General features: G+C 36.3%; 1 protein-coding gene across 2 annotated transcripts in view; it reads left to right on the top strand.

Annotated features, from left to right (window-relative positions):
* MYOF (myoferlin) overlaps positions 1-13,085 on the top strand; it is a 159,776-nt gene that overhangs the window by 70,268 nt on the left and 76,423 nt on the right. For both annotated transcript variants that reach the window (XM_044665689.1, XM_044665688.1), the window contains exons 13-16: positions 1,957-2,083; positions 7,574-7,677; positions 8,739-8,807; positions 8,918-8,961. In XM_044665689.1, the coding sequence (XP_044521624.1) occupies positions 1,957-2,083; positions 7,574-7,677; positions 8,739-8,807; positions 8,918-8,961 (344 nt within the window). The remainder of the gene's footprint in view (positions 1-1,956; positions 2,084-7,573; positions 7,678-8,738; positions 8,808-8,917; positions 8,962-13,085) is intronic.

The following is a 13,085-nucleotide window of genomic DNA, read 5'->3' as shown; positions in this document are numbered from 1 at the left end:
TCATGACATCATGGTGGGGGTTGGGGACACTATATCAACGAGGTTATAGAGAAGTGATGTTGCTCACAGCAGTGGTATGCAGGGTGTGCCTGAATTCTGCCCAATCTCTTTTAAATCCTAAGCTTAAGGGTTCCTGATTTTTTTCAAGGATTACTTACCAGGACACTAACCACACTAGAGGGTTTCTAAAATACCTTTTAGTTCTAGATCTATGGTCTCTATGAGTAAAGGGAGTTTCCACAGTTTTTAACAGGTACTAAACCACCCCTAAAGCCCTGAAAGACCCCATTATTTTTGAAGCCCAATTAACACAAAATTGCTCACCCAATAGAGAATCTGATGTTGTATACAACTACAGGGCTACTAATATGTCTTAAAGAGTCAAATGTCAAAGGGCATTCATTGCTCTACTTAAGAGGAGTAAAACATGAAGTCCTCAGCTCCATATAGCCCACAATACTTAAAATGTAATTGGGAAGGCTCAAAGGGCCACAAAACTATGTATGCCCTTTGGCCCAGTAATACCACTACTAGGTCTATATCCCAAAGAGTTAAAGGACCTACCTGTACCAAAATATTTTTAGCAGCTCTTTTTGTAGTGGCAAAGAATTGGAAACTGAGGGGTTGACCATTACTTGAGGAATGTATGAATGAGTTATTGGTATTATAGATGGTTGCAATGGTATACTATTATACCATAAGAAACAATGAACAGGATAAGTTCAAAAAAACCTGAACTGATGCAAAGTGAAATGAGCAGAATCAGAACAATGTATACAGTAACAGAAATATTATATGATATTCATATAACTGAAGAGCTAAACCATTTATCAGTAAAGCAAGTCTCCAAGATAATCACAAGGGACTCATGATGAAAAATGCTATCCATAGCCAAAGGAGGATTTGTTGGGATCTGAGTGCAGATCAAATCATACCATCTTCCACCATATTTCCTTCATGATATTTCTATTGTATGTGTGATATATATCTTCTATCATGATATGAGCAATATGGAAATGTGTACTACATGAAAGTATGGCATAACCTATATCAGACTATTTACCAACTTTGTGTGGTAGGAGGTAGGGAAGGAAGAAAATCTCAATTTAAAAAACCCCAAAAACAATTGTCAAGAAGTGTTTTTACATGTACATTAAAAACATTAAAACATTTAAAATGTAATTGGGAAATATTTAACAAAATAAAAATACAATAAAATATAGATATTATCATATTAAGACAAAGTCAATATATGGCTCCCAGAACCCATTATGCAAGTGGTCTTTTTGTTTCTATTTGAGTTTGTCCTTGCTACTGTGACCCTTATTAACCACACAGGAGAGGAATAGGCTTCCAAAAAGAAACAAAAGGAAAGCCAGGAATACATATACCTCACTATATCAATGTCCATCCTACCCACAAAAGCACAAATTATTTTCTGATGATGGGAGGAACATGTCATAGCAGAAAGGCCACTAAATTTGGAGTGAAAAGATCTGAATTCAAATCCTGTTTCTGGCACTTGCTACCCTTGTTCAAGTAATTCTTTGCAACATGGTTTACTACTTAAAATGAGGAGGCTGAATTAGATAGCCTCTGAGGTCCCTTTCAGATCTAGATCTCAAAATTTATAATTCTATGGTATTTAGGAGACCCTAGCCCTGGAAGGAATGGATGTGAGATGGTAAATTTTAAGATGCAGAAAAATTGAGAGCACAAGAATTAGCCTCTAACCCATGGACTTCATCCATGGAAAGAAACTCTCAGAGCTTGTTTTTGATTATTTTTGTCTTTGTAATTCTGTCTATAGCAGGAACATAGTGGGAATTTAATATTTATATGTTTGGCTGACTATAATGGAACCATTTGTTTTTTTGTAGGCATTGCTTTCTATATGTATAAGATAACAATAATAATAATAATAATGCATAATTTTTAACTATGGGTCCTCAACAGACAGAGAAGAGAGATCGAGATAATGACAGTGATGATGTGGAGAGTAATTTGTTACTTCCTGCTGGAATTGCCATGCGGTGGGTCACTTTCCTCCTGAAAATCTACAGAGCTGAGGATATTCCTCAGAGTAAGTACTCACTATATCTTGCTGCTGAAATTGAGAGGTAGTAATCTTTATAATGAAAAAGTTAAAAAGGATCTGTGTTAAACACCACCTCCCCACACACAGTTTTTCATGCTAGTCCTTCTAGCTAGCTGTGGGACTTTGAACAAGTTATTTCACTTTTCCAGTCCTTAATTTCCTTTTTTGAAAAATGGGAGGAGGGCAGGCCAGGAAGGAGTCCAACAAGGCAGTGAGAAATGATAGGAAAATTGATGGACACAGAATCAGTTCTAGCATCCCTTACTAACCACAAGGCATAGTCAAATCACTGATCTTCTGAGCCTGTTTTCTTTTTTTTTTAATCTTTAAAAAAATTTTTATTTTATTTTATTGATTAAGAATATTTTTCCATGGTTACATGATTCATATTCTTTCCCTGTCCTCCTCCCCACCCCCAACCCCTCACCCATAGCCAACACGAAATTCTTCTGGGTTTTACATGTGTTATTGATCAAGACCTATTTCCATATTATTGATATTAGCACTAGGGCGATCATTTAGAGTCTACCTTCCCAATCATATCCCCTTCAATCCATGTGATCAAGCAGTTGTTTTTCTTCTGTGTTTCTGCTCCTGCAGTTCTTTCTCTGGATATGGATAGTGTTCTTTCTCTTAAGTGTCTCAGAAATGTCTTGGATCGTTGCATTGCTGCTAGTAGAGAAGTCCATAATATTTGATTGTGCCATAGTGTATCCATCTCTGTGTATAATGTTCTCCTGGTTCTGCTCCTTTTATTCTGCATCAATTCCTGGAGGTTGTTCCAGTTCACATGGAATTCCTCCAGTTCATTATTCCTTTTAGCACAATAGTATTCCATCACCAACACTTAGCACAATTTGTTTATCCATTCCCCAATTGAAGGGCATCCCCTCACTTTCCAATTTTTTGCCATCACAAAGAGTGCGGCTATAAATATTTTTGATTAAGTCTTTTTCCTTATTATCTCTTTGGGGTATAAATCCAGCAGTGGTATGGCTGGTTCAAAGGACAGGCAGTCTTTTAAAGCCCTTTGGGCATAGTTCCAAATTGTCATCCAGAATGGTTGGATCAATTTATAACTCCATCAGCAATGCATTAATGGCCCAATTTTGCCACATCCCCTCCAGCACTTATTACTTTCCTTTCCTTTCATGTTAGCCAATCTGCTAGGCGTGAAGTGGTACCTCAGTGTTGTTTTGATTCGCATTTCTCTAATTATAAGAGATTTAGAACACTTTTTCATGTGCTTATTGATAGTTTTGATTTTTGTTTTCTTATCTATAAAATAGAGAAAATATTATCTCCCTTGCTTCCTGCCCAGATTTGTTACTAAAAAGTACTTTATACTCTAGTGAATACTGAAGAAAGATGAATCTTTACCATTACCAGCTTCTCCAGTATAATTCAAATACAGATAGAATATAATTTCTTCAGAAGTATGCTCATTTAGTCATTGGAGAAGGACCCCACATTCAAAGTTCCAACATGTTTAATAATGTCTCTAGATGGTTTTAAGTTTGTTTGATTCTTAACTCTCTCTGACCTCACATTCTTGTTTATTTTTCATATTTAAATATTTTCTTTGGTTTATGTGGAAGGGAGACTCCACAGGAGTGAAGGCCATTTTATATTTATCTTTGGGTTTCATGCATTGCCATGGTCAAATCATTCAACAAAGGGCAAGGTTAGTATTAATAAGCCTCTTCTTTGTCAACTATAGGTGATTCTCAGAGAGCAGACCATTTGTTGCTATGAGGGCCCTCAAAACCTTTCCATTATGGCTAGAGCCTGACAAAATTTAATCAACTGGTATAGCCTTTGAATTTCAGGGCTACATAAGCAAAAGTTTAAAAATGCAATATAATAAAATCACTAAGACATTGGTATGAATGAGGTTAAGGCCTCAGAGTCAGTCACTAAATGGTTAGATTGCATAGACAAATCTTTTTTCTCTTGAAACATTTGCAAAAACTGGAAGTAAAGGTAATATCATTAATACAAAATAGAGCTTCTTCATTGAAGTCTGGTAGAGTGAATTTCAGGTCAGGAGGATCATTCCAGTTCCTAGCACTTGAACTTGTGAATATTTAACATAAAAATTCCTACTTAAAAGTACTCTGTCCATTAAATCCATATTGTTATTTATGTTATGTACAGTAACCAACAGACTTAAATCTCCCTTGCTTCTTGAAGAAGTCTGGTTTGGGAGGAAAGAGTGTTCCCTTCACCCATCAATTTAGGGTTATTGATCATCCTATAAAGACTAAACATGTACATTTGCAGCTTTCTAAAAGTTCATTTGGTAACACATGATAGGTTTTCTAGGACTAAGTCTGCCCTCAGATGATTGGCTAGCTAGGACTCAGTAGGATGACCTTTGTACTAACCATGGGTCATGGAGCATGAAGTGCTCCAGGCTTGCTCTGAACTTTAAAATGACTTTCTTAATTCAACACAGTCCTTTTGTAAGGGGTCTCAAATACATAGATTAAATGTTTTATGATTGGAAACTATCTTGACTTGTTTGATTTAGGAAGCCTGATCTAGGGTAGCTGTTGTTTGGTTGTTGAGTCATTTCTTACACTTCATGATCCCGTAAATCATAATACACTAGTACTTTGCCCATGAAGTTTTTTGGCAAAGACACTGGAGTAGCTTGCCGTTTCCTTTTCCAGAGAATCACCATTTATCAGAACTCTCCACTCTGACCTGCCATGGGTAACCCTACACTTATAGTTTAATTGAGCTATACAAGTTCTTCTCTCATGACATGGCAGTTATAGAGGAGGGGGGTGGGGTACATAAATATAATTCAAGCCAGTTAAATATTGTGGGTTTAAAACTTTTAAAAGTATTTAATATGAATTTAATTAACCACTAATATAGGCATACAAAATGAAGGACAAAATCTTACATGGAGCCCTTAGTATTTTTTGTATTTGTTATTTTATTATATTGCATTTTTGAAATTTTCTTATCTTTTTAAAAAATTTCTGCCACAGTCATTTCTCAATACACCTCTTTGCTTCTTTGCTCCCATGGAACCTTCCTTTATGCTTTCTTCCCGAAATGAAAAAGTGAGGTAAAACCAATGGACAAAGACAGTATATCTGACAGCATATGCAACACTTGTTTCTGTAGGCATCCATATCTCTACCAAAAGGAGGGATGTATATTTTCTCATGTCTTCTCTAGGACCAAGATGGATCATTTCAATTAATTGGAGACCAGTTGCCTTTTAATGTTTTAATTCACTTTGTAGTCATTATAGATATTATTCTCTTAGTGCTGCTTACTTTACTCTGAATCAGTTTATAGAAGTTTCCCCATATTTCTTAGAACTCCTTATTTTCCTCATTTCATACAGAGAGATGACATGCTATTATAATTGTTTAGTCCCTCCCTAAAGAATACTCACAATGTTTCCATTTATTTGCTCTCACAAAGAGCTGTTACAAAACCTTCAGAATTTAACAAAATGGAACCAAACAAGTTAGCAACTTGAATATAGCAAATAAGGCATGCCTTTTCTCTGTATCCCTTTTCAAGTCAGCCAGAAGTGCTGCTACTTTTGATGTTCTTTTCTTTTTAAATAAATATATACATAGTTGTAGTAAATGTGTATGCAGTTGTGATCTTGCTTATCTTACTTCCTCTCACTTCATGTGTTCTCATGCTTTCTTAATTCTTCTTTTCTATTGGTATTATACACAATTATATTCCTTTACTTTTTGAGGGGTGAGGGAAGGAGGGATTGAACCTCAGATTTCATTGGTATTGTGAACTCCCAGAGTAGAAAAGTCTCCTCTAATCCAAATTGGCAGTTTATGTTAATATCATCAGAACCTAGATTTAGAGCTAGAAGGGATCTATGAGGTTATGTAGTTCAGTTCCATTTTACATGTGGAAAACTGACTCCCAAGAAGGTTAAACCAAAACTCATACAACTGACAAGTGTATGGATCCATCCTTGCTAATGACAGGACTGAGATTCAAATTGAGATCTTGTAGACTCCAAATTTGGCACCCATTTCACAGTAGCACACTAATTTAAAGTCCTAAAAGACTGGCTGGATGCACCAAGAGGTTAATTGACTTAGTACTAGTCATAACTAATATTTGACCAAGATAAGACTCAAACACAGATCTTTCTGATTCAGAGATCAGACCTCTCTCTAGCACAGCATGTTCTTTTTCATTTTATTCCATTGATATGCCAGAATTTCAGCCATTTTTCAAGAACTAGATATATAGGTTGTTTTAAACTTTTCATATTATAAATACACCTATCAAATAAATACTTTTATATAACTATGAATGCTTTTGCCCAGATAGATACAGATGTTGTTATATTTTTAGGATAAATGTCTTAGCCACAGAAACATGGTGGATCAGTAAGTATCTTTTTTTTGTGATTAATTATTGCCACATAGTTCTCTAAAATGTTTCCTATATGTAGCTATGGAACAGAGTGAATAGATCTCTGGACTTGAGTCAGAAAGACCCGAGATCATATCTAGCCTCAGACGCTTACTAGCTGGGTGACTCTGGACAAGCTACTTAACTGCTGTCTGCCTCAGTTTTCCCATCTGTAAAAGCAAAAAAAATAGTACCTACCTCACAGGATTACTGTGGGGATCAAACATGGTAATATATGTAAAACCCCTTTTAACCTATACAATGCTATATATAAATATTAGCCATTATAATGATAGTCCCTTTCTAAACAATGTATTGAGTGCAGCTCTTTCAATGTTGTTTTCATTTTTTTCTTGCCATTTTGGTCAGGTTAGTGTAAAATATTGTGAACCTTCTATGGAAAGTTGGCTCTCAAACCCATAGATGGGACTGTAACTACCTGATTATAACATCATTATAAAATCTAGAAGTCTATTTACATCATAATTTTTCTAGGAACATAACCTTAAGCACAAGGACTAACTATGAATTAATTGCAGTGTTTCTATTCCACATTTTCTGTGTTTAATAAGTCATCAGTTTGGGGCATTGCTAACAGCTGACCCTAAATTCTTTTTCAAATTGTTTCGCTCAAGTTAATCCCATTGTAAAGACTTTTGAATTAACCTTTTGAACAAAGAGCATGTTGGAATTAGCTCTAGCCAACTCGAGAGCAGATTCTTAAATTTTCAGTGTGAGCATTTACACCTTAGGAATTGGCAAACTTTAAAATTAGGACTTGATTTATTGTTTTGTTGATCATCTCTCTGCTTAAGAAAGTGATGGAGAAAAAATTAAAATGCAAATTAGAATTAAAAGTATGTTCAGTCTGCATTTTCTACCCAAAGAGCTAGTTATTAAACTTTTACCAGCACCCTCATAAATGTGCCTAACATTTGCTTCTTCTAATGACAGATTCTCCTGCATACATTCATGGCATCCAAGACATATTTAGTTTTGAATTTCTATACTTTTAAGATCCAAGTTATTATGTCCTGTCTATATTTTCATTTCTAGTGGATGATGCCTTCTCACAGACCGTCAAAGAAATATTTGGAGCCAATGTAGACAAGAAAAACTTAGTGGATCCATTTGTAGAAGTTTGTTTTGCTGGGAAAAAGGTGTGTATGGACACAATCTGAGTGAAGATGCTTGAAGGTATAATATTTAAAACTGTGTCTGCTACCTAAAACTGATAATTATTCATCAGATAGTGCTAAACTGGCTATAGGAAGAACATTCTGATCCTTGGCAGATTTTACAAGTCTATGCCCTCATAACTAGTTCATTTCTCATTTAGTTGGAAAATAGTCCAGGTCCCAGTCCCTTCCTCTGCTCTGCACCGGGCCTTAACTTTCATACTTGTCATCCCAAATCCTCACACCAGTCCCATTGGTCATAAGGCTTCCATACACTCAAAAAAAACCCCTTCCTTAGATGGGAACCTCTACCATGGGGAGAAATGCAATCATTTATTTTTGTTTCAGAGATGCTAAGAACTAAAGATAAGATCCTGATGCATAAGGATATACCTTAAATCAATAGACTGTGGTATAGAGGCTAGAAAGCTGCCCTTGAAACCAGGAGAACCTGCCTGGGTTGAAGCCTTACTTTTGGCAATACTTTCCATGTGACCCCGGGCAAGGCCCTTGACCTCTCAGTATCCTGGACAATTCTTTAAGACTATGAATGTTAGAGAAGACACAGATCTGCATTGATAGAGTTTCTTTACCAGAGAGGTTCCTATGCTGATGTGCCCAATCCTTATTCCCTGTGTTTTAAAGATCTGTCATCTTAAGTAAATCTAAGCTACTTTTAATTTTTGCTAGCAAGTTGGACAGCTTAAACACCTATAACTTCATGTATTTTTTTGTTTTTGTTTTTGTTTTTTTTCACATTTCTTATGGCTATCATGAGAAATCTGATGGCTAAAAAATCTGTAAAGTAAAAATGATTGGCCTAGAACAATGAGGTGACCAATATGAAATATTCATCATATTTGATCAAATCCTTAGTTTATTGCATGTATATTTGATGTATAATGTATATTTGATGAATGAAGGGCCATGTCTGTACATATTATATTATTGGCGTTCAGAGGAACAAAATGATGGTGCCAGACAGTGCAGCATTGGAAATTTCAAGCTGAAATTAATGTTGCTTTATGCTGGTGATTTTTCAGGTTTCCACAGGCATAATAGAGAAAAATGCAAATCCAGAGTGGAATCAAGTTGTCAATCTTCAAATCAAGGTTGAGTATTTCATCTGTTTGGAGGGAATTATTTTAATGTAAAAATAATGAGTTTAAGAGTTACTGCCTAGTTTTAGAAATGACAACTTCTTTTCTTCTCTTTTTAATAGTTTCCTTCAATGTGTGAAAAAATAAAGTTAACAGTGTATGACTGGTGAGTTAAAACTTCTGATTGATTATATAAAAATTATTTCAGCTGGAGCCATTTCTTCCCTTCCCAAATTTTCCTAGAGCATTTTGTATGGATCTTTTTGGCTCTTATCACACCTGGTCTAATCATTTCCTTTCCCACCTGCTCCCCAGAGTAAGATCCATGAGGCCAGGAACCATTTCATTTTTGTCTTTATGTCTTTAACACCTGACAATTTCTAGCACATAACAGACTTGTAATAAGTGTTTAGTGATTGACTTGGTCTGTGTACATAAAACATTCTTCAGCCTAGGTCATTTGAAAATATGTTTAATTTTTTTCTTCCCAGTGTGCAGAGATAGTGCTTTATTCATAGGATTAATAAATATTTGAATGAAGAGGGAAAGAAGGATGGAAAGAGAAAGAAGGGATATTTTAATGAATGAGACAGAGCTGCATTGGTGGTGGTGGTGGGCAATTTAATGCAATGGATACAGAGCTGGGTTCTGAGTCAAGTAGAGCTTAATTCACATTCTGTCTCTGGAAGATACTGGGCGAGTCACTTAATCTTACATTGCCCTCAAGCCTCTCAGGGCCCCTACATTGCCAGAAGAGGCTGCTTTGCATTGACAGAGGGAATTTCCTCACCAAGAGTTTCCTATACCAATGAAACCACAGACAGGATTTCACTTCTCCCCAAACAAGAACCCTGGGTAAAATAACCATCATAGGGTCTTGCTTTCTTGTTGCTTGGCATATTTTGTTCTATTTTCACTTTGCTACATCATGAATATAAAAACACAACTCATAGCAATGCAGAAGTTTTTGGGGGGGGTATTGAAGAAGAAACCTCTCTACTGTGACTCTGGTCTTGCAAAGAACACTGGTTAGCCCAGTTCTCCCTCTTATAACAAACCAACTGTCTGTTCTCATGGGAATTGAGCCAAAAGGAGGCCAGTCTTGATTACAGAGCTAGACAGGCAGTTCATTGAGACAACAATGAGATGCTGCCGAATTAGAAGTGATATAACAAAATTCTTTTGCTACAAAATATGTTCACTGCCAGTGAGTGGAGTTAATTATTTTATTTCCCAGCCTAAAATAGTTTTATGTTTTGAAAGGCACATTTCTATGTCCTTATGGAACTTTGCCAATTGGGTGTATCCAGGTTGGTGGAGTGGGATGAGCCCAATGCCCACAAAAATTGTGTAGTGAACTTACAGAAATCATAATTCTGGACCAGAGAAATGTCTTAAGACAAAAATTCCATTTAATTCTCTTCAGTTCAATTCAATTCAACAAACATTTATTAATGCCAACTATGTGCAAAGAATTGAGAATGCAAAGAAAAAAAGTCACAGACTGATTTCAAGGAACAAAAAATCTAATGGGAGAGAAAGATATGCATATGATACAATAGGAGATGGAATAAATGTAAAGGAGGGGATTAGGAGTGATGCTAAAAGACATTTAGAGAGGGAGCCATTGCTTTCTTCTGGGGCTTGAAGTTTGAGGGGAAATCTGAGAAGAACCTTTGAAGGAAAGGAGAGATATCAATAAATAAGAATGGCTGACTGCCTGAGAAAAGACCTGGAAATAGGAGAGGGCAGAATAAGAACATGGCAATAGAAAGGAAACAAACTGGCAGGAATGTAGAGTCTTACTACTAAATAAGATTGGAAAAGTAGTTTATAGCTAAATTGTGGGGAGTCTTATATACGAAAATCAAATAAGTTTACATATAATAGGCAATGGGGAGCTACTAAAGATTTTTGAGTGGAATAATACAGTGTAACTGTAGAAAGATAATATTGGTAGGAAGCAACTCGGTGAATTGAGAGCCAGGCTGAGAGATGGGGAGTCCTAGGTTCAAATCTGACCTCAGATACAGAGTAACTGTATGATGCTGGGTAAGTCACTTAATCCCTATTACCTAGCCCTTACCACTGTTCTGCCTTGAAATCAGTACATAGTATTGATTCTAAGATGGAAGGTAAAGGTTTAAAAAAATTATATTGTCAGCTATATGAAGAATGAGCTTATACAGAGTCAAGAGGACTAGCCATAAAATTATCATGATAGTTTAGGGAAGAGGAGATGACAACCATATATGAATAGGGTGGTTCAATGGAGGTAGAAAGGAAGGGATCAATACAAGGGATATTATAAAATGAATATTAACAGAACTTTTGACGTTATTGGATATAAGGGGAGAGAGCCAGAGATGACTCCATCCAAGGTTTGGATCCTAGGTCACTGACAGGTGTTTCTATCAACAGAAATAGAGAATTTTAGGCTGGAGATATCTAGCAGGGCAGTTGGAAATATAGGACTGGGTAAGGCTAGGTGTGAGGCATTTTGAATCTAGAAATTATTTATAAAGAGGTGATAATTGAAGGCATGAGAGTAGATGAAATTATGAGGAAAGAAGATGTAAAGGGAGTCAAGGGCCAAAGATGGAACCTTTGAGGATACCTATGTTTGAGAGGCAGAAGAATGAAAAAGAGCCAACAAAAGAGACAGAAAAGGGACAGCCAAAGAACTAGAAAGAAACAAATTTGACTTGCATTTACCTTTAGATTCTTATTCCATATTATACTCATTTGTGACTTTTCTGGTCCAAACAAACCTCTATTGGCTATTTTCCTCTTATACGACATTCTATTTTCTGCCTATACTTGTGCACAGGTGGCCCTCCATGCCTAGAATTCACTCTTTTTCTTTTTGTATGTATCCACTCCCTCCTGATTACTTTATATTTACTATGTTGAAGCTTTGTATTTCTTTAGTCTTATAGATGTTATATTCTCCTGTAGACTATAAATTCCTTAAGGATTGGAATTGCTATTTATTTTTGTTTGTGTAACTATGTCTAGCACATAGGCCTTAGCAAACATTCTTAAAACTGAATTGTTGAATTGAACCATGAGAATGTAGCATTATGGAACCCAAGAGAGTAGAAGATATGAAAAAGCGAGAGATGGGGACTAGGGAGAAGGGCAGTCAAAATGTTCCTTCCAATAAATACACACTGTAATCAGTATCCATCTAATATCATCTAGAAAAGCTTCAGGGACCCAGGGATCCTCCAGTAAGGTATTTTTGGTCCAGTCGGCTCAGGAGACACGCTCTATCTCTTTGCCAGTATGGGGGATTTGGCTTAAATTTGTTCAGAAGGTATAAGTGACCCTGAGAATATTAGCTGATTCTGACCAAATTTGACTCTTTTGAGACCTGGCCTTGAATCTACACCATTTAACGAAAGCATTCCCTGGAGTTTGATCTTCAGATGCATGCCATACAGAAAGGTTTCAGTTCTGTAGAGAAAATGAATAGGTCACAGGATTTCGCCTGAAGGACCCCCAAAGTTTGGCCTAGTTACCCTCCCTAAGGCACAGAAGAGAATCAAGCCTAATACTTAATGTACGAAGGTTGTAATAATCTTGCTCAAGCAATCTGTATCTGATTCTTCCTCAAATAGTAGGAAAGAATTTATATGAAAATGTAAGTGTGTGTGGCAATTTACAGTGTGTGACTATTTATAGAGTGTGACTATTTATAGTTCCCATGGGTATCCCAAGAAAAACATGTCTCTAGATGGAGGAGTTGGATTGTATGGAGCTTTGAGATTGGCCACTCCAGCGATTGACTGTTACTTAGCCTATGATTGCTGATTCTCTGGAATACCCAGGGAAGATACATGAAGCTATAAATATTTGAAATATGCACAGTTTGGTTCTCAAAGCCACATATGAGATCTCACTGCACTCAGAAATGCAGGCATGTCATGGAATACAGTGTCTTTCCCCCGTGGGTGGAGCCTTAGTTCAGGCACTACAGATAAAAAACAACAACCACCTTTTACTGTTCATCTTAGAATTGATACTAAGTATTGGTTCCAAAGCAGACAAGAGGTAAAGGCTAGGCAATGAGGGTTAATATGTCATATTCCACATTGTTGAACCTTCTTTTTTTAAAAGGGTTTTTTAAACCCTTACCTTCTGTCTTTATATCAGAAAAACAGCAACAACTAGACAACTTAAGTTAAGTGACTTGCCCAGGACCATACAGCTAGAAAGCATCTGAGGCCAGATTTGAACAGCCCTCTTGGCTCTGTGCCCTATATATATATATATATATATATATAT

The sequence above is a fragment of the Gracilinanus agilis genome, chromosome 2, assembly GCF_016433145.1.
Source record: "Gracilinanus agilis isolate LMUSP501 chromosome 2, AgileGrace, whole genome shotgun sequence".
NCBI lineage: Eukaryota > Metazoa > Chordata > Mammalia > Didelphimorphia > Didelphidae > Gracilinanus > Gracilinanus agilis.
Note: the sequence above shows the minus strand (reverse complement) of the source record. Positions and strands in the feature narration are given on the sequence as shown.